Raw genomic sequence first — 23,037 nt, forward strand, 5'->3', positions numbered from 1 at the left:
TGTGGACATCCACCAGGCGAGCCTCACTAGCTATACTATTAAGGGCGACGCTATCATAAGTCAGCTTGTCTCTGGAACCTCCTCTATCCCGGGGCCTCGTGACAGTGTTGAAGTCCCCTCCAAAGACGACCTGCCGACTCGTAAAAAGGTAGGGCTTGATCCTCGCAAAGAGACACTTCCGGTCCCACTTAGATTGGGGACCATAAATGTTAATGAGCCGAAGCTCCTGTCCCTTCATGAGGACATCTAATATCAGGCACCTCCCCATTTCTAACTCAATAACCCGTCGGCATTCTACTGGTGCGGTAAAAAGGACCGCCACTCCGCTATACGGCTCGGCCGCAAGAGACCAATAGGAGGGCCCGAGTCTCCACTCCCTCTTAGCTATAAACACCTCTGCCATATTTGGCAGCCTGGTCTCTTGCAAAAAGAAAATGTCAGCTTCAACCCGGCTGAGAAAATCAAAGGCCGCAAATCTAGCCATATTTGACTTAATGCTGGCGACATTAATGGAAGCCAGCGTCAACGGAGTGGGTACCGCCATCACTGGTGATTGAGTTAGATGGCTTTCTTCTTCCCACTCCCCTTACCCTCTGCCTCAGAGGAGGAATCCTTCCCCCTCTTTAATGACACAGAGGTGTCCATTCCCACATTTTTCCTTCTTTTTTCGTCCTTGTCTCCGGACTCTGGGCCAGTCCCTCCCCCCAAGGAACCTGCATCCCCAGGAGAAGGAGACTCGGCACCCCCTGTAAGCTCCGCTGAAGCCGGAACCTCACCCTCGGCCTCCTCCTCAGAGGAAGAGATGTTATCAAGGGCTTGGAACCGGTTAGAAAGACCAACCAGAGGGGAGTCAATTTTACCTTCCTTAGGTACCTTGGTCAGAGCGGGAGAAGATGTTTTATCTCCCTTCTTTTTCTTCTTTTTGGTGCCGAGCTTACCCTTGTTCTCTAGCCACCGCTTATTATCCTCATCCATACTTTCATAATGGGAGGATTCTGAGGCAGAGGCGGTTTCCTCCCTGTGGATCCTCCTGACCTCCTCATCCAACTCATCATCCCTCGGGGCCTCAGCAGCAAGACTGGCATCCAGGACAGGGGCTGCCCCGGTAGTCTGGGGCTCGCCCCGCTCCCTCTCCTGTCTGCGCTTGTCTAGATGCCTCAGCTGGGCAGGCGTCTTTTTATTGCTTTTCTTCCCTGGCCCCTCGGCTCCCCCACCCCTGCTAGTCCCCTCCCCAGCAGAATCGGCCTCACGGCTTACTCCCACCGGGGTCTCGACTGCATTAGCGAAGGAGCGAGGACAACGGCTGAATGGGTGACCTAACTCACCACACAGGTGGCACCTAATCTCCACACAAGAGGCGGCAAGATGGCCGACACCCCCACACAACGCGCATTTCTGCACGGTGCAGTTTGCACTGAAGTGTGTGGGGTCGCCGCACCTGTGACAGAGCTTCGGTTGCCCCTGGTAGAAGACCAGGATACAATCCCTACCCAGGAAGGCAGACGATGGAATGTGGGCAACCGTACCACCTGAACGCTTAAGTTTTACCATAAACGTCCAGGCCCCTGACCAGATACCAAACTCGTCGCGGTTTTTCTTTGGCATCTCCACCATCTCTCCATACCGACCAAGCCACGTCATGATGTCATAGCAAGAAAGCGACTCGTTACGAGTCATCACGGTCACTTTCTTGATCTGGTTTTGGCGAGATACTGCCTGAATGGCAAAGTCTCGCCAGCCGGGCTCATTTTTTGCCAGCTCATAATTCGCCCAGAAGAGCTCAAGCCCCTCCGGCCGAACAAAGCTGATATCAAACTCAGGCGTGGAATAGGGATGTATCAAGGCGTAGATGTCAATCGCCTTGAAGCCCATCCTCAGCAGGAGCTCCACAACTTTAGACCTTGGAGGACATGCATCACTGCCCCTCCACCGAAGACGGACCACATTCCTACGCACACTGCCTGGCCCGGCTGTTGGGAGGGACCACACTGTATCCCCCCCTTTTTGCTCTCGGAAGGCCCCGAGGCCATGCCTCTCTATCCAGAAGGATAGATCAACCTCTCGACCCTCTACCATTAGTGATCTCTCCCCCTTCTTTAGAGCCTCCAGAAGGCGCCGTTGCAACATGCCGTCCCCAAAGCCCGGAGACAAGGAGGATGCCCTATTTGCCCCGAAGGTGACACTGGCATAACTCTGGACAGGTGTTGCCACCCCCGGGGGGGCAACCGGTCCAGTGACCACATCAGCCCGAACAGCAACACCATTACCCACCTCCATCTCACCCTCCACCAAACCAGCAACCACACCACTAGACAATGAATTGGCCTCATTCACCCCCACCCCCACATTCATTCCAGCTGGACCAGTAACAATGGCGGATGACATTTTGACCTCCGCATCAGGCACAAGGGGCTCAGTCACCTCCATAGAACTGGAGGCGACCTCACTCCCGGTCTTATGTGTGCCCTCCACATCATTGGTCGGTAATTTCCGCTGTTTGGCATTCGGAATAATGTGCCGCTGATCTTTAGCATCAGGATCTTCCGGACCAGCGACGCCAACACAAAATAGCACTTTCGTGGGAGGACCGGAACGCTCAGCCCCGACAGCCCCCTCACACTGCCGTCGCTTCTCAACTAAGTGATCAGCGGCAACAGCATTCAGAGGTGCCGAGGCTACCGGAGCTGCCCCCGACACCGGGCTGCTCCCCCCTCCCACTGAGGAGCGCACCACAGCATCGTGGCCTGATGGAACGCCCGCCGCCGGGCCGCCCTCACTGTCCAGCCTCTCGGCTGATGCACCTCCTGCTGCGTCTCCACTACTACAAGCAGAGACGGAGCTCTGCGCCTCACTACCACGCTCTGTAATCTCCCCGCGCCTTTGCACCGGATCCACAGCAGAACCCGGGCTGGGCTGGGCAACGGGGCTTATACAGCGAGCTGAGCCTGCCGCCGACTCAGGGGGTACAGGGAGGGGGGCATATACGTATCTTACCGCCTCCTGCAGCTTTGGCTTGGTCTTCTTTGCCTTTTTGTGGCCCCCAGGTGCCTCTTCTGGTAGATCGTCACCAAGATGGAAGTTTTGGAGGCACACTGGGGACTCCAGGAGCTTAATCTCCGCCATTAGCGCCCCTCCCTGGCCGCTGCTGTCACTGTCCTCCCCAGAGCCGGCAGAACTGCGACCGGATGTCACTGTCGCCTGTCCTGCAGGGAGCTCGCTGCACGTGGCCTGCGGGTGACTTTGCAGGCTGCCAGGTGGGGCTTCCTGCTGGTCATCATCACTCTCATCATCCACCTGGCTCTCAGGCTACAGCCCCATCTGCCTTTGCTCTCTGGTATCAGCCATTTCTCTAAAGCGGTCTTCATTTATTAGTTTTTCTTTGAAATGACCACTCTGCTCCCTGATGTCAGCTTTCCTCAGTTCCAGCAGGTGAATCTCGCTGGTCAGTCGCTTTACCTCGGCCTGGAGTTTAGCCTTGCTCTGTTTGGAGGCCCCCGCAGCTTTGGCGCTTGTGCAGCGCAGCTCCTCCCGGAGCCTCCTGATGAGCTTACTGGCATCTTCATACTCACGGAGGCGGATCATGACCCGGGAGGCATAGGTGGACACAGACTCCCGGGGTCCCTGCAGCGCCCAACCCCCCTCAGGGAGGTCGGCCTCACCTCCGTGAGCACTCCACTTTCCTCCGGAAGGAGCACCATCATGCACGCCGCTGTCAGGCTTTACCTCCATGCTGGAAGCCTTGCAGCTTCTAGGGGTCTCCACAATCCCGGGAGGAGTAGGAGCCACATTGCAGCGTCTCACCCCCGAGTCCTCTGATGTGCAGGCCGGTTGCTGGTTTCTTCTGCCCCCCGCCGGCCTGGTTCGGGAAGCAGAAGCCTGGGACTTGGCTCCTTCACTCATCCCAGAAACCAGCTCTCCCTCTGGGAAAGAGAGAGAGCAGGTCCCCAGGTGGAGAGGTGTTGGTTCTCAGAGATCAGGAGCTCACAGCAGGATCTGCAGCCACCACACCCGTAATCACCACACTGACTAGCAGCTGATCAGAGCTGCACCCAGTATGCTGCTGGTGCAGTCACTGTGTACATACATTACATTACTGATCCTGAGTTACATCCTGTATTATACTCCAGAGCTGCACTCACTATTCTGCTGGTGCAGTCACTGTGTACATACATTACATTACTGATCCTGTACTGATCCTGAGTTACATCCTGTATTATACTCCAGAGCTGCACTCACTATTCTGCTGGTGCAGTAACTGTGTACATACATTATATTACTCATCCTGTACTGATCATGAGTTACATTCTGTATTATACTGCAGAGCTGCACTCACTATTCTGCTGGTGCAGTCACTGTGTACATACATTACATTACTGATCCTGTAGTGATCCTGAGTTACATCCTGTATTATACTCCAGAGCTGCACTCACTATTCTGCTGGTGCAGTCACTGTGTACATACATCACATTACTGATCCTGAGTTACCTCCTGTATTATACTCCAGAGCTGCACTCACTATTCTGCTGGTGCAGTCACTGTGTACATACATTACATTACTGATCCTGAGTTACATCCTGTATTATACTCCAGAGCTGCACTCACTATTCTGCTGGTGCAGTCACTGTGTACATACATCACATTACTGATCCTGAGTTACTTCCTGTATTATACTCCAGAGCTGCACTCACTATTCTGCTGGTGCAGTCACTGTGTACATACATTACATTACTGATCCTGAGTTACCTCCTGTATTATACTCCAGAGCAGCACTCACTATTCTGCTGGTGAAGTCACTGTGTATATACATTACATTACTGATCCTGAGTTACATCCTGTATTATACTCCAGAGCTGCACTCACTATTCTGCTGGTGCAGTCACTGTGTACATACATTACATTACTGATCCTGAGTTACATACTGTATTATACTCCAGAGCTGCACTTACTATTCTGCTGGTGCAGTCACTGTGTACATACATTACATTACTGATCCTGAGTTACCTCCTGTATTATACTCCAGAGCTGCACTCACTATTCTGCTGGTGCAGTCACTGTGTACATACATTACATTACTGATCCTGAGTTACATCCTGTATTATACTCCAGAGCTGCACTCAATATTCTGCTGGTGCAGTCACTGTGTACATACATTACATTACTGATCCTGAGGTACATCCTGTATTATACTCCAGAGCTGCACTCACTATTCTGCTGGTGCAGTCACTGTGTACATACATTACATTACTGATCCTGAGTTACATCCTGTATTATACTCCAGAGCCGCACTCACTATTCTGCTGGTGCAGTCACTGTGTACATACATTACATTACTGATCCTGAGTTACATCCTGTATTATACTCCAGAGCTGCACTCACTATTCTGCTGGTGCAGTCACTGTGTACATACATTACATTACTGATCCTGAGTTACATCCTGTATTATACTCCAGAGCTGCACTCACTATTCTGCTGGTGCAGTCACTGTGTACATACATTACATTACTGATCCTGAGTTACATCCTGTATTATACTCCAGAGCTGCACTCACTATTCTGCTGGTGCAGTCACTGTGTACATACATTACATTACTGATCCTGAGTTACCTCCTGTATTATACTCCAGAGCTGCACTCAATATTCTGCTGGTGCAGTCACTGTGTACATACATTACATTACTGATCCTGAGTTACATCCTGTATTATACTCCAGAGCTGCACTCACTATTCTGCTGGTGCAGTCACTGTGTACATACATTACATTACTGATCCTGAGTTACATCCTGTATTATGCTCCAGAGCTGCACTCACTATTCTGCTGGTGCAGTCACTGTGTACATACATTACATTACTGATCCTGAGTTACATCCTGTATTATACTCCAGAGCTGCACTCACTATTCTGCTGGTGCAGTCACTGTGTACATACATTACATTACTGATCCTGAGTTACATACTGTATTATACTCCAGAGCTGCACTTACTATTCTGCTGGTGCAGTCACTGTGTACATACATTACATTACTGATCCTGAGTTACCTCCTGTATTATACTCCAGAGCTGCACTCACTATTCTGCTGGTGCAGTCACTGTGTACATACATTACATTACTGATCCTGAGTTACATCCTGTATTATACTCCAGAGCTGCACTCACTATTCTGCTGGTGCAGTCACTGTGTACATACATTACATTACTGATCCTGAGTTACATCCTGTATTATACTCCAGAGCTGCACTCACTATTCTGCTGGTGCAGTCACTGTGTACATACATTACATTACTGATCCTGAGTTACATCCTGTATTATACTCCAGAGCTGCACTCACTATTCTGCTGGTGCAGTCACTGTGTACATACATTACATTACTGATCCTGAGTTACATCCTGTATTATACTCCAGAGCTGCACTCACTATTCTGCTGGTGCAGTCACTGTGTACATACATTACATTACTGATCCTGAGTTACATCCTGTATTATACTCCAGAGCTGCACTCACTATTCTGCTGGTGCAGTCACTGTGTACATACATTACATTACTGATCCTGAGTTACCTCCTGTATTATACTCCAGAGCTGCACTCAATATTCTGCTGGTGCAGTCACTGTGTACATACATTACATTACTGATCCTGAGTTACATCCTGTATTATACTCCAGAGCTGCACTCACTATTCTGCTGGTGCAGTCACTGTGTACATACGTTACATTACTGATCCTGAGTTACATCCTGTATTATGCTCCAGAGCTGCACTCACTATTCTGCTGGTGCAGTCACTGTGTATATACATTACATTACTGATCCTCAGTTACATCCTGTATTATACTCCAGAGCTGTACTCACTATTCTGCTGATGCAGTCACTGTGTACATACATCACATTACTGATCCTGAGTTACTTCCTGTATTATACTCCAGAGCTGTACTCACTATTCTGCTGGTGCAGTCACTGTGTACATACATTACATTACTGATCCTGTGTTACATCCTGTATTATACTCCAGAGCTGCATGCTGCTTACAGGAATTGATATACTGTAACTGTCTCAGTTCTCTGTGTAATCTGCTTGTATGAATGTTACTATGTTTCAGAAATATGTAAATATTTGATGATCTGTTTTCTCCCTTACAGTCACAACATCTTGCTGTATGAAGATGGTCATGCTGTAGTCGCTGATTTTGGAGGTGAGAACCAGATAAATAATAAATATCGCACAGATCACTCACACTATTCTCTATGATGCATCACAGCAGCAGCGTTCCTGTTCCTATATGTGTAGATTTAGTGTAACTTTAATAGAGCCGCCTCAGGGGTTGTGTCTTTATAGAGGTGGGGACTTCGTGCCTCTACTGCAGACATAAATCTGTCTCCCCGGAAGCAGCCACTAGAGGGAGCTCGAACATTATTAAATCCACTCTAACATCTGCTGCATGTATGTGTGTGTGCCCCCTAGTGGTGACTGCTGGAAGCCAGAATTCTATTATTTCACTTTTATAGAGGGAAGAAGCTCCACATCACAAGAATAGTAGACAGTGCTTATACTTATTATTGTCATATGACATTTTTCTGCATATATAATATACATGGATTCATTAATTAGTACAGAAGTCACATTGAAAAATAAAAAAAAGCACATTAGGGAAGACATTCACTTTACAGTAGACCCCAAATTGCAGCAGCCAGGGTTTTATATGTTATGCTGTGGGTGGGAAGTGGTGGGCAACAGGTCCAGATGTTATACACTGGGAGCAACTGGGTCAGATATTATACCCTGGGAGAGGCAATGGGTCTGCATGTTATACACCAGGGGGCAATGGGGTCGGAAGTTGTACTCTAGGGGGCGAGTGGCTGGATGTTAAATACCAGGGGCAATAGGGCTGGATGTTATACACTGAGGGGCGAGGGGCCGGATATTATACACAGGGAGTGAGGGGCCAGATATTATATTCGGGGGGCAATGGGGCCAAAGCTTATACATCGGGGGCAATGATGCAGAATGATAAACCTGAATCTAGTTAAGACTTGTCCCGATCCTTTGTCCTTAGAGGGTCCTCACTTCTGGGCTATTTTTCCGTGTGATGTGACATGCGCTTTTCTCGCTCTGCGGTGACGGAATAGCCGAGCAGCGCAGTGTTTGTTTATGACCTCGACCAATCTGGGAATTTCTCATCGGCCTCTAATCCGAGCTTGTTGTTCTTCACCTTGGCTCCATGTAGACATAACACCCTGACCTTTCTTGTGATAAGATGTCTTGTCCGTGAATACGTCTTCGAGCTCCGCAGACATTTCTTTTGGTATCAGTAAAGTGGGTGAAATATGAGGAGTGAGCGGTTGTCACACTTCACTGACTTTTCATTTATTTTTGTAACTTTGTTCTTCATCAGAGGTTCAGGTTTTCTTAAATAAAAACACTTTTTATTCTTTGTAATTTATTTTTTTCTTGCAGAATCGAGATTTCTTCAGTCAATGGATGAAGACAACATGACCAAGCAGCCCGGGGTTCGGCACCTTCTCTGCTTTCACCCTTTCACTGCTGTTCAGTTATTTTATGTTAGGACGGGGGAATTCATCGCAGCGTTACATTGTGACTTTACTGCTCTCGGCCCCTAGATAACCACAACACTCACAATATATTCACACCCTGACTGTCGATACTCTATGAAGCTAAAACATAAATGACTCTTCAGGTCAGCACGATCATGGCGATACCAATCTTGTAGATGGTTTAGATCTTTTCTTTTTTTGGCTTTGAGACATTTATCATACAGGTTATAGAATTTTATACTTTGATAGTTCAGACTTTTACAGATGGCTCCCCGCAGTCACATGATTGGCTGCAGCCTTTCAGTACGTCTTAAGAATGGTCGTTCTCTTTGACGGAAGTGCGAAAGCTGCAGCTAATCAGCGACCTCTGATCGCCTGCAGTGGTCATTTGACCATAGGGAGACACAGAGCTGATATAGGCTGTTCAACAGGGGGCTATCCATTTAAATTAAAAATGAATATAAATAGATATCTGTGAAAGAAAATACAAAAATTGACCAAAGTATAATCTAAACAAAATAATATTCTCCCTTAGAGTTTGCCACTCCAAACCAAGGGGAAAGGGTCCATCCATTCTTCCAAAAACTGGTCCCCTCTCATCTTTATAGCGTGTCTGGCACTGCAAATTTCTGTGCATGAGGCTAATCTCTAAGGGCGCGGTTTTGGGGAAAAAAGGATAATTTTTAGGTGCTCTCACACGACACCGTATACCCCATTGCCATAAAAATCCACCAATAGAGATTTATAGTTTGCAATGTTTGCCAACATCGTATGCTGATCTGGTAGGCGGAGGTTCTACCGGCTCAGGTCCGGTGGCCGCAGAATCCTGGTTTTTGGCTACTGGGCCAGAGTCCTGTGAATCTATTCTCTCACCGTTATCCATCACAAATCACATTTGTTACACATTTCTAGTTCATCCAAAGTTTTTAAGATATGATTTGCGTAAATCCATCAAAATGGTGTCCATATGGATGCCATTTTTTGTTCTTCTTTTTTTTTTAGCTGGCAAGGGGTTAAAAGAATAGCATTTATTTTACTCACTGCAATCATAATTCCTCAACTGTTCATACACTGCATCCAACGAAGCTCCCGGTACCCCAATCCTCCCAAGCTCCCCTGTTCCTCTATAGCTCACCTGGTTCTCCCCAGAATCCCCGTTCCTCTCCCGAAATCCCCCGTCTCCTCCCAGAATTTCCTGTCCTCCCCCGGAATCCCCGTTCCTCTCCCAGAATTCCCTGTCTTCTCCCCAGAATTCCCTGTTCTCCCCCCAAGTCCCGGGTCCCCCCCCTTCGGAATCCCCGGCCCCCCCCCTCAGAATCCCCGGTCCACTCCCACCGGAATCCCCGGTCCTTACCCCCAGAGTCCCCGGTCCTCCCCTCGGAATCCCCAATCCCCTCCTCCCCAAATCCCCGGTCACCCCCCCCAGAATCCCCAGTCCACCCCCCCCCCAGAATCCCCAGTCCACCCCCCCCCTCGGAATCCCCAGTCCACCCCCCCCCGGAATCCCCAGTCCACCCTCCCCTCGGAATCCCCGGTCCTTCCTCTCGGAATCCCCGGTCCCCCCCCCTCGGAATCCCCGGCCCCCCCCTCAGAATCCCCGGTCCACTCCCACCGGAATCCCCGGTCCTTCCCCCCAGAGTCCCCGGTCCTCCCCTCGGAATCCCTGATCCCCTCCTCCCCAAATCCCCGGTCACCCCCCCCCAGAATCCCCAGTCCACCCCCCCCCTCGGAATCCCCAGTCCACCCCCCCCCCCCGGAATCCCCAGTCCACCCCCCCCTCGGAATCCCCGGTCCTTCCTCTCGGAATCCCCGGTCCTCCCCCCGCTGGAATCCCCGGTCCCCGTCCCCCCGCTCGAATCCCCGGTCCTCCCCCCCGCTGGAATCCCCGGTCCCCCCCCCCGCTGGAATCCCCGGTCGTCGTCCCCCGCTGGAATCCCCGGTCCCCCCCCCCGCTGGAATCCCCTGTCCTCCCCCCCGCTGGAATCCCCTGTCCTCCCCCCCGCTGGAATCCCCTGTCCTCCCCCCCGCTGGAATCCCCTGTCCTCCCCCCCGCGGAATCCCCTGTCCTCCCCCCCGCGGAATCCCTGGTCCTCCCCCCGCCGGAATCTCCAGTCCTCCCCCCCGCTGGAATCCCCGGTCCCTCCCCCCGCTGGAATCTCCGGTCCTCTCCCCCGCTGGAATCTCCAGTCCTCCCCCCCGCTGGAATCCCCGATCCTCCCCCCCGGTGTTGAGGCCATTGTTTGGCTTCACGATGGGGGGCAACTTATTACATTGATGACATTGACGTTCCTGGCCCTTTTCCTCCTCATGGCTGTGTGCGTCTCCGCTTCAGAAGAACCAGAGACCACCATGGGGGTCCGGGGAGTTAATGTATTTTAGCATTTAACCCCTTATTTGCTGACTGCCGGGTACTCATTTTCGTTTAAAAAACAATCCCTGCATTCTGTGGAGCGCGGCGCCTCCAGTCTGCGCCTCGTGTTAGGAGATTTCGTCGTTGTGTCGTTTCACGTCCTGCTTGTTAGACAAATCTCATCCTGTCCGAGAGCCAAGCCTTATTGCCGTATTGCCGCTTGTTGCCGTAGCAGCTGCCGCCGAGCACAATTATAATCGCGGGTAGAACCTGGTGACAATCGCAGGAATAATGATGAGGAGCGAGGCTGTTAATAATGGAAGTGTTTCTTTGGGATGCTAATCCCATATTTGGCCCAATAGCAGGCGCTTGTTCCTGAAATCCGCAGCTTAAGTAGGAACATGTTATGTTAAGAGCATTACTTTCCCTGCAGAGGTAAACACGTCCTTAAAGGGACGGTGTCATCAGAAAACGCTGCATTATTTTAATCAAGTTTTTCTGTGAAATGTATTGTTTTAATTGTTAATGGTATTTTTGTTTTGAATTTTCTGCATCACTACATGTACAAAATCTTGCAATTATCACATTGACTAATCGACCAAATAGAAGACTCCTGCTTCCTATTCTGTACTGATGACTTTTCAGCAGTCTCATTATCACAACAGGCAGGATTGCAATGTCAGATCACAAATCTATATACAGTACATAACACAGGATCCACCATTCACAATAGGTGATGTCACAGCTCACCTCCTCCTCCTGTACAATGACTGATAACACCTCTATATACAGGAGATAACACAGGATCCACCATTCACAATAGGTGATGTCACAGCTCACCTCCTCCTCCTGTACAATGACTGATAACACCTCTATATACAGTAGATAACACAGGATCCACCATTCACAATAGGTGATGTCACAGCTCACCTCCTCCTCTTGTACAATGACTGATGACACCTCTATATACAGTAGATAACACAGGATCCACCATTCACAATAGGTGATATCACAGCTCACCTCCTCCCCCTCCTGTACAATGACTGATAACACCTCTATATACAGTAGATAACACAGGATCCACCATTCACAATAGGTGATGTCACAGTGCGGCACCCCAGGGGTCTGGTTGCCGCAGTAATAGAGATATTATGTCTGAAAGCTAGTGGGAGGTTTCTCTGGTCAGGAGCCCTAAACATGCAACACGGCCCACCCAGACCTGGGAGGGGAGGAATCTGCCCTTATAAACTGGGTCTGGGGCGGGATTAGTGAGTGAAGTCCCAGACAGAGATGCAGTCTGGTCTGGAGGACAGCAGACACAGGGAAAAGCAAGAACAGGAGCTCTGTAGGAGAGTAGCAGAAGTCCAGGGGCTGGAGCTGAGCAGAGCTCGCCCTGGACGAGGACACTAAAACCGGACACAGGAGTCCGAGGCTGTGGGGACTGATCTACACCCAGCAGCAGAAACCAGCCGGCAGGAGATTCCAGGTCCTCTGGCCATAGAAGCCCGGAGGCTCAGTCACAAAGAAGGGACCAGCGCCGCCATCCAGGAGCGGAGGCTAACAGAAGGCCCCAAGTCACCAGCCATACGGGTGAGCACCACACGGTATACTCAGGGACGTGGGCTACTTGTAACCGCTGACAGCAAGGTAGCCAGGAACAGTGCAGATTAACGGGGAGGCCTACAACTCCACCTGGCCAGGGGAACTCCTGCTTGCTCGCAGACTGACCAGGCCCCTTATACTAGCCAGTACTCCCGGGAGGGTCTGCCTTGTACCATCAGTAAAGACCCTGAACTGCACCACACGTCTCTGTGATTCCTTGTCGCACCAGCACCATCAGCACTGGGACCCTCACACCATCACTCCCATCATCTCTCACATTAGCTGCCCTGAGGCAATACTCCTCCCGTGGGGAGTTATCCCATACTCGGCTGCGCAACCAACATCAGCCTCAGCGGTCGGCAGCGCAGCGGCGGTCCCCACTGACCGCAATCCACGGGTGGCGTAGTCGGACACTTATTACAACATTTAGACTGCCACTGGTTTGACCGCCCTGGGCACGGACCGGGTCACCGCCACGGAGAACTACAACCCCCAGCGATCCGGCTCCGGGTATTCCCCCTGCACAGCAGCAGCGCACAGGCCCAGGGGGCGCGACAACTTTGGCGTAGTCGGCAAGATTTCGTGCCCGCAACCACCGGGTACTGCGTGCCTGAAAAAGACTTTTTGAACTTACCTGTGGTGAAGTTTCCCGCCGTCCGGAGTCGTTTCACGCCATCTTGGACCGTTTCCCGCCGTCTTCTGCTTTCTTCCCGCCATCAGACGCCATCTTGGACCGTTTCCCGCCATCTTCTGCCTTCTTCCCGCCATCCGCAGCTGATTCCCGCCTTCGGACACCATCTTCGGGACGCCGCACAGGAAGAAGAGGGGCGTGGACGCCGAAAGCGCGCGAGATCCGAAGCTCCGCCCCACGCTGACGCTGCGCAAGGTCCTGGAAGGGAGGAAGAGCGACGCTGACGTCATCGGAGCGCGACGCCAGGTCCTCAACCCCGACGATCGACTGCGGAGCCGCGGCCTACGGAAGAAGAGCATCGCAAGGTAGGCCACAGTCCACTAGGGGGGAGGAGGATGCCGGACACCGAGGGGAGCTCCACTGCCACAGCCACCGCCAGCGCAACCGCTGCAGCAGTCATGCCATTCACCATACCCTATATCCTGGGGGCAACCTGGCTACCCCAGTACTCAGGGGAGTCACATACCCTAAATGACTTTAGAGAAAGACTGGATAGCCTCTTCCAGGTGTACCCCCTCACAGAAGAGCAAAAAGTGAGCATCCTGGTGGCCCAATTAATCGGGGCAGCCCAAAGGGAGGTAAAGTCCTGGCCACCTGGGAGGAAGAGGACTGTCAGAGAGATACTAGCCCGGCTGAAAGACACGTTTGACACCTGCACCTCAGCCGAAATAAAACTAAGATTTTATGGGTGCAAACAACGGGCACATGAGAGTATAAGAGACTATGCTTTAAACTTACAAGAGGCCCTGAGAGCCATTAAGCAGGCAGACCCTGACAGCATGGGAAATGAAGATAAGCTGTTGACTGAACAATTTATTGAGGGTATACTGTGAAATGCCCACCGAACCCAGTTGCGGGCAATGGCCTTACAGGACCCTGACCTGGACTTTGCACAGTTCAAGGACAGAGCCATCCGGGTGCTCCGAGAACCGGCACTAGGTGGCGCTGTGACCCACAGGCGCCCTGCTATCACTTACTACCAGGAGACGGCGCCCTTGTCTGCAGGGCCTGTGGGGGCTGATGCGCAGGCTTTGAACAATGACCCGGCAACAGATCTGCACCATCAGGTCCAAGAGCTGACTAAGAGTGTTGCCGCGCTAACCAGAACTGTGCAGTCTTTACAGGTCTCTTCTCCAGGAAAGATCCAGCTGGCATCCGGACCGGAGGACGTCCCGTGGCGCCGACTGAGGAGGACCCCACCGGCCAGAGGAAGACCCAGCGACAGATACAACGAAGACGGACGACCCATCTGCCGCCGCTGCAATCAACCCGGACATGTGGCAAGGTACTGTCCTTTAAACGGGCACAACCTGGGGTAGAGGGCCAACCCCCAGGCATAAGACCATCAGGCCCATCAAACTGGCGTGATAAATACGTAGGGGGACGTCCAATCTTGCCTGTGGTACTGGATGGCATTCCTATGAGTGCCCTACTAGACACCGGGTCACAGGTCACCACCATCCCGTACGTGCTCTTCAAGCAGTACTGGAATGACTCGGACATAACCCGCTACCCAGATGACGACCTGAGTATCATCGCCAGCAATGGTCAGCCCGTGCCGCAGGTGGGATTCAAGGAGGTGACCATTAAGATCGGTAAAGTCGAACTGGCGGCACAAGGACTGATTATAGTGGACATAGACCGTCATGAGAGTCACCCTAGAATAACCTTGGGAACTAATGTGATTGAAAATTGTCTTGCAGAGGTGATTCTCATTTTACAGCAGGTTGCCAAGAACGCCAGTTCCGGCCAGCAGCGTGTGCTGCAAAAAGAGATCCGGGCACTGATGGAGCGGCAACAGGTGGAACTATCTGGTGGTGAGATAGGTAGCGTGAGAATGTGTGACCCGTTCCCTATTGCCATGCCCCCAAAAAGTGAGATGATGATTTGGTGTTGGGCAACTATTGGTCTAAGAGGTAGAGACTACCAAGCAATGGTAGAACCCGTCTACTCAGACAGTAGGCCCACCATTTTGACAGCACGGGGGGTGGTCGATGTACGCCATGGGAGGATGCCCGTTCGCATCATAAATATCGGGGAGAGAGAAGTACACCTGCCCCGGTATGCCACGCTAGCCAAATTGTTCACCATAAACCAGAATTCTGTACAGGCCGTGGAACCCTTGCCTCCATCTCAACCAGAGGAAGGTAACGGCTCTAAGAAACCAATGAAGGACTGGTGTCAGCAACTACATTTGGGTACTGACTCCACTCCCTCACACCAGAAACAGGGAGTCTATCGGGTGGTTCAAGAGTACGAGAGAGTGTTTAGTAAATACCCGTTAGACTTCGGGCGAGTAAAGGGGGTAGAACACCACATCCCCACGGGAGACCATCCTCCCATAAAGGAAAGGTACCGACCCGTACCCCCGGCACACTACCAACACGCCAAGGGGATGCTTAGAGACATGAAGGAGGCTGGGGTAATCAGGGACAGCTGTAGCCCCTGGGCAGCTCCACTAGTCTTAGTGAAAAAGAAAGACAACACTATGAGAATGTGTGTAGACTACAGGAAGGTCAACCGTATCACACACAAAGATGCGTACCCGTTACCAAGGATAGAAGAGTCCTTAGCTGCATTAAAATCTGCTAACTTCTTCTCTACTTTGGATCTCACTAGCGGGTACTGGCAGGTTCCTGTAGCAGAGGCGGACCGGGAGAAGACCGCATTCACCACCCCGATGGGTCTCCGTGAATTTAACTGTATGCCGTTCGGGCTCTGCAACGCACCAGGAACCTTCCAACGGTTGATGGAATGCTGTCTGGGACACCGGAACTTCGAGACGGTCCTGTTGTACCTGGACGATGTCATCGTCTATTCCAAGAACTACGAGGACCACCTGAAACACCTGGCAGAAGTGTTCGAAGCTCTGGCAAACTACGGCCTAAAGGTGAAACCCTCCAAGTGTCACCTCCTGAAACCAAAGGTGCAGTACCTGGGACACGTGGTGAGTGCTGACGGAGTGGCTCCCGACCCTGATAAGATCACCGTGATTAAGGACTGGCCAAGACCCTCCAGCATAAAGGAAGTGCGGCAGTTCCTCGGGTTGGTAGGCTACTACCGAAGATTCATTCCCGGTTTCACCAAAATGGCAGCCCCTATGCAGGACCTCCTGATAGGTCAATCTCGGAAAGCCAGAAACCAGAAGCCGCCCTTCAGGTGGGAAAAGCTGGAAGAGGAGTCCTTTTGCCAGCTGAAGATGGCCCTCACGGGGGACGAAATCCTGGCATATCCAGACTACAGCCAGCCCTTTATCCTCCACACGGACGCAAGCAACATCGGGCTAGGAGCCGTACTGTCTCAGATCCAGCAGGGGAAAGAACGGGTAATCGCTTACGCCAACCGAAAGCTACGGCCCACGGAGAGGAACCCTGAGAATTATAGCTCATTCAAGCTGGAGTTCCTGGCAGTAGTGTGGGCAGTGACCGAACGTTTCAAGCATTACCTTGCCTCCTCCAAATTCACCGTGTACACTGATAACAACCCGTTGACACACCTGGACACTGCAAGGCTCGGTGCCCTGGAACAGAGGTGGATGGCTCGCCTGTCCAACTTTGAATTCACCATCAAATACCGGGCAGGACGCTCAAATGCCAACGCGGATGCCCTGTCTAGAATGCCGAACTTACCGGATGTAGGGGAAGATCCAGAAGATCTGGAAGAAGTTGAGCTCCCTGCATTCCACCGTCATGGGATTACCCTGTATTCCCACCGTGTGAAGGACAGGCGCTCCGTGACGTTCAATCCCTTGCCCCACTACAACTGGGCGGAAACGCAAGACAGTGATCCCGCAGTCCGTCTGGTGAAGGAAATGCTGACCCAGGCCGATGCCAGTCTTGACCCAGACGCTCCGGAGGAGACCAAGCAACTGTGGAAGGAGAAAAGTAAGCTGTTCCTCTACAGGGAGAGCTGTGCCGGAGAATGGTTAACTCTTGAACACATGAGTTGACCTGGCAGGTAGTGGTCCCAAGACGAGACGCGGCTATGATTCTGGAGGCATACCACAACGGAGCAGGGCATTTCGGATGGAAGAAGCTGGAGTTCTTGTTGCGTGAACGGTTCTACTGGGTAGGCATGAGAGGAGCCATCGAGAGGTGGTGCAGAGACTGTGGACCGTGCCACCTGAGAAGGAAGGACCGTGCCAGCCAGAAGATTCCCTTGCAGCCCATCATCACCAGACAGCCACTGGAACTGGTAGCCCTGGACCATGTGAAACTGGCTCCAAGCAGATATGGGTATGTCTGCGCTCTCACAATCGTAGATCATTACTCCCGGTTCCTGGTGGTGGTCCCGGTCAAGGACTTAACGGCTCAAACAGCAGCTAGAGCCTTCCAGCAGCACTTCTGCCGTCCACACGGGTACCCGGACCAAGTGCTGACAGACCAAGGACCAGCCTTTGAAGCGGAGGTCTTCCAGGAGTTCTGCAACCTGTATGGCTGCAAGAAGATAAGAACAACGCCCTATCACCCTCAAACCAATGGACTCTGCGAGAAGATGAACCAGGTGGTGATAGATCTGCTAAAAACATTGCCCCTGGAAGAACGCAGTCTGTGGCCTGAGAAACTGCCCGATCTGGTGGACCTGTATAACCACATCCCTGTAGGTTCCACCAACTGTACCCCGGCTTACCTAATGAGAGCAAGACCTGGTAAGCTGCCTATTGACCTGGACATGGGAGTCCTGACGCCTGAGGACACCTCGCCCGAGGCAGACTGGGATACAGAACGGTAGCAGCAGTATCGGAAAGTGCAGGAGAGCGTCGAGCGAAGTCTGTCTCAAGCTAGAGAAAGGCAAGAGAGGACTTATAACCAGTATGCTCCCGCTGTTCCCCTGGTACCTGGAGAGCAGGTCTTGAAGAGGAAGAGACGGCTCCACAAGTTGGACGACCAGTGGGAGAAGGACCCGTACCCCGTACTGCCATCAAGCCATGAGAACCCAAAAATCTGCATAATCAGTAAGGATGGAGGAGAAACCACAGCCATTGTCTCCAGAGACCACCTGAAGAAGTGTCCCGAGCAGCTGCAAAGCCCTGAAGAAGATTAAGAAAACCCTCAACCCGCAGAGGAAAGGGAAGAAATGATCAGTACCGTACTCGGAGACTTCCCCCGGTCTTGGACACAAGTAAACGGCGCTGTCGTGGTACCCGTCCTCACCTTTTTCCAGCCAGCCCCGCAAGTGCCTACAGAGGAACCGGTAGAGCTGGAAGAGCAGCCGGCCCAAGAGGCAGAAGAGTCCACACCAGCAGTCCAGGAGGATCAACCCTCTGCTAGTAGTGAGCCTGCCGTGCCCCTAGTGAGCCAAAGAGTGCACAGACAGCTGCCCAGCTTGCCCATAACACCTCCTACACCCTGTAGTGCAGAACCAGTTATTGAGCTCCGTAGGTCCACTAGAGTCACTAGAGGTCAGATGCCCGCTCGCTGGAGAATCTAAACTAATGCACTGTGAATTTATCTGTTAACTGTTTATGGTTTATGTTTGTTGCCTGTTACTAACTATGTTTCTCAGTTACCCTGCAGATTTATTTGGTCTAACAGGTTATGGACTCTGAATAACCGGAACAGTTTTGTAGATAGTTGCACCTTGGTGCCTCTTGCGAAGACGGTCGCAGAAGAGAAAACGTGTCTGGCGTGGCCTACTTGCGGCCAAAAGTAGCTAGCTCTACCCTTGCAGCCACGCCCAAGGACAACGCAAGGGGTTTGCTTTGGACAGGTCCCCTACTTCGCTTAAAGTTTCACCTTGGGTGACATGGACACCCCCTTTGTTTCATAAACCTCACCTTGGGTGATATGGACACCCGGTCACGGAAACGCCGTGACCTCTACAGACTAAAGCTTCTTGTAAATATGTTGTCTTGTTATTGTTATACCTTGTATTTATGTTTCTTTAAAAATGTGTTTAGTCCCGGAGTACTAAAATTTACTAGGGGGGAATGCGGCACCCCAGGGGTCTGGTTGCCGCAGTAATAGAGATATTATGTCTGAGAGCAAGTGGGAGGTTTCTCTGGTCAGGAGCCCTAAACATGCAACACGGCCCACCCAGACCTGGGAGGGGAGGAATCTGCCCTTATAAACTGGGTCTGGGGCGGGATTAGTGAGTGAAGTCCCAGACAGAGATGCAGTCTGGTCTGGAGGACAGCAGACACATGGAAAAGCAAGAACAGGAGCTCTGTAGGAGAGTAGCAGAAGTCCAGGGGCTGGAGCTGAGCAGAGCTCGCCCTGGACGAGGACACTAAAACCGGACACAGGAGTCCGAGGCTGTGGGGACTGATCTACACCCAGCAGCAGAAACCAGCCGGCAGGGGATTCCAGGTCCTCTGGCCATAGAAGCCCGGAGGCTCAGTCACAAAGAAGGGACCAGCGCCGCCATCCAGGAGCGGAGGCTAACAGAAGGCCCCAAGTCACCAGCCATACGGGTGAGCACCACACGGTATACTCAGGGACGTGGGCTACTTGTAACCGCTGACAGCAAGGTAGCCAGGAAGAGTGCAGATTAACGGGGAGGCCTACAACTCCACCTGGCCAGGGGAACTCCTGCTTGCTCGCAGACTGACCAGGCCCCTTATACTAGCCAGTACTCCCGGGAGGGTCTGCCTTGTACCATCAGTAAAGACCCTGAACTGCACCACACGTCTCTGTGATTCATTGTCGCACCAGCACCATCAGCACTGGGACCCTCACACCATCACTCCCATCATCTCTCACATTAGCTGCCCTGAGGCAATACTCCTCCCGTGGGGAGTTATCCCATACTCGGCTGCGCAACCAACATTAGCCTCAGCGGTCGGCAGCGCAGCGGCGGTCCCCACTGACCGCAATCCACGGGTGGCGTAGTCGGACACTTATTACAACATTTAGACTGCCACTGGTTTGACCGCCCTGGGCACGGACCGGGTCACCGCCACGGAGAACTACAACCCCCAGCGATCCGGCTCCGGGTATTCCCCCTGCACAGCAGCAGCGCACAGGCCCAGGGGGCGCGTCAACTTCTCACCTCCTCATCCTCCTGTACAATGACTGATGGCACCTCTATATACAGTAAAGTAGATAACACAAGATCCACCATTCACAATAGGTGATGTCACAGCTCACCTCCTCCCCCTCCAGTACAATGACTGATAACACCTCTATATACAGTAGATAACACAGGATCCACCATTCACATTAGGTGATGTACTTTTATGTATGGTAGGGGGTACTTTACCTAGGAACATTAAGAAACACTGGAACTAAGGGATTATCCCTTCTTTAGCCTTAACTCTTGAAGGACTGTGTCAGATAAAATCTTTAAGCCATATGCAGTTCCACCAAGAATAGTTTTTTTATGGCAACATTTGATACACATGATACACAATAGCGGTTAGCAGTAGTGGTAGTGATGGTCAGGGCAGGCAATACCCAAAACAATTGAAAACCAGGATAAAATATCTGAATTCACAATACAATACAATTAAAAGCCTAGTTTAGGGATTTTATGTTTCTCTGACCAGGGCTCTAGTCCCTGAGTAACAAATAGTAGAAGACCCAGGTATTCCTGAATTGAAATAATGTAGCATTATATATATCCATAGAACCTGCGATGGATGGCTCCGGAAGTCTTCAGTCAGTCCACTCGGTATACCATCAAAGCTGACGTTTTCAGCTACGCCTTGTGTCTCTGGGAGCTGCTAACTGGAGAAATACCTTTTGCTCATCTAAAACCCGGTAGGTGTCTGATGGAGGTGCTAAATACTAGCATTAAAGTCGAATTTCCCCCAAAATTAAAGTGTAATTTTGAGTTAAAGTAAACAGTAAGTGTGGATAAAGAGCTTTGCTGATCTCTCCAGTCTTGGTCCACAGGAGAAGACAAATATGATTTACTTTTTGCTAAAATTTCTTCATATTAAATTACTTTAGTTAGACAGTATGAAAATAAGCAAGTCTGCAATTGGTTCTCCAGCTGTATGAACTATTATCTTACATAGCGCACAGCTGGTTCCCATGGAGCTCGGCCACCAGATTCTGGAGTGTGCACAAACATAAAGTACAGGAGAGGAGTTAACTCCTAACATCCCAGCCACCTCTCTCTAGACCATTGATTTCTATACAGCAGTTATCTTCTCTCCTCCCTCTCTGTTCCTTATAGGGTTTTTATCAGTTCTGCATAATTACAATCCCTCTGTCCTAAGCACCGTCAGTTTCCAGAGCATTTCTCCTAATCATGGCTCTCCCTGTCCTGAGCTGGGTTCTTGTTCAAAGGTGGTGTCATCCTTGTGTGCGAATCTAGTGATAACAGTGTGGACTCAGAACAGACCATTGTAGTAAGAGGACAGAGCTCCTGACCAGACCTGTCACTCAAGGAGGTGTGCCCAACCTCCAAGCAACCAAGAAGTAAGGAGACTGCAGAGCCATTCGCAGCTCAAGAGACAACTTTTGCTAGATTCACTCAAATCGAATCACAAAAAAAATGAGATTTGTTAGAACTTGAATTAGATTTTGTTTAAATTTTGTTTAGAATTGTTTTGACCCTCTCTGCCGATAACCAACCTTCCTTCCGCGCTGCGGGTTCATGCCAGATATCAGACCGCCTATTCCATGTTACCAGATCTGCTGTGTTATTCTATGAATAAATCCTAACACAAAATGCCAAGAACTCTGTAAAATGTCATCATATGGAGGATATGTTGAGGTATTGTTGTTTTTTAGCTTTTACTTTTGCTCTACAATCTGATAAACATTAAGAAGTAATTTCCGAGACAATGCAAATGAGCGATCATGAGCTTCTCAGAGAAGAACAGTATCAATATTTTGGATGATATACATTTGCATACATAAAAAAAAAAGTTTCTCTGTGCATTTAATCCAATGGAGGGCTGATTGGCACTCTGCCATAATTATATGCTTATGGTATTTTAACCTACAATTTCTATACTTAATTACATACACCCACGCTCTTATATATACACTTGGCGTTTTTAGTTTTATGATGAATTTCCTGAGATGTTAAGACACTTTTTTAAAGTTTAATAGGAAAATGCGCTGAACAGGTATTTACAGAGACAGCAATGAAGATCAATCATCCACTCTCTTTATCTCCTAAGACAAACACAGGAGCATTAGAAGTTTAGTTATATGGTGCTGTTTACCGGGCGAAAACCACAGAGATCACATCCAGCCTGTGAGTAATATAGGCTGGATGTGAGGTCTGTGTGTCTCTCCCAGTAATATAGGCTGGATGTGAGGTCTGTGTGTCTCTCCTAGTAATATAGGCTGGATGTGAGGTCTGTGTGTCTCTCCCAGTAATATAGGCTGGATGTGAGGTCTGTGTGTCTCTCCTTGTAATATAGGTAGGATGTGAGCTCTGTGTGTCTCTTCTAGTAATATAGGCTGGATGTGAGGTCTGTGTGTCTCTCCCAGTAATATAGGCTGGATGTGAGGTCTGTGTTTCTCTCCCAGTAATATAGGCTGGATGTGAGCTATGTGTGTCTCTCCCAGTAATATAGGTTGGATGTGAGTTCTGTGTGTCTCTCCCAGTAATATAGGCTGGGTGTGATCTCTGTGTGTCTCTCTCAGTAATATAGGTTGGATGTGATTTATGTGTGTTTCTCCCAGTAATATAGGCTGGATGTGAGCTCTGTGTGTCTCTCACAGTAATATAGGCTGGGTGTGATCTCTGTGTGTCTCTCTCAGTAATATAGGTTGGATGTGATTTATGTGTGTTTCTCCCAGTAATATAGGCTGGATGTGAGCTCTGTGTGTCTCTCACAGTAATATAGGCTGGATGTGAGGTCTGTGTGTCTCTCCCAATAGCATAGGATGAATGTGAGGTCTGTGTGTCTCTCCCAGTAATATAGGCTGGATGTGAGATCTATGTGTCTCTC

General features: G+C 50.6%; 1 protein-coding gene across 1 annotated transcript in view; it reads left to right on the forward strand.

The window, feature by feature from the left end:
• Window positions 1–23,037, forward strand: part of TNNI3K (TNNI3 interacting kinase) — a 266,835-nt gene that overhangs the window by 168,974 nt on the left and 74,824 nt on the right. Inside the window, exons 18-20 of the mRNA XM_073643899.1 lie at window positions 7,126–7,178; window positions 8,441–8,493; window positions 20,749–20,881. Coding sequence (XP_073500000.1) covers window positions 7,126–7,178; window positions 8,441–8,493; window positions 20,749–20,881 — 239 coding nt within the window. The remainder of the gene's footprint in view (window positions 1–7,125; window positions 7,179–8,440; window positions 8,494–20,748; window positions 20,882–23,037) is intronic.

The sequence above is a fragment of the Phyllobates terribilis genome, unplaced genomic scaffold (genome assembly GCF_046119375.1).
Source record: "Phyllobates terribilis strain yellow unplaced genomic scaffold, ASM4611937v1 Scaffold_8__6_contigs__length_399053987, whole genome shotgun sequence".
Taxonomy (NCBI): Eukaryota; Metazoa; Chordata; class Amphibia; order Anura; family Dendrobatidae; genus Phyllobates; species Phyllobates terribilis.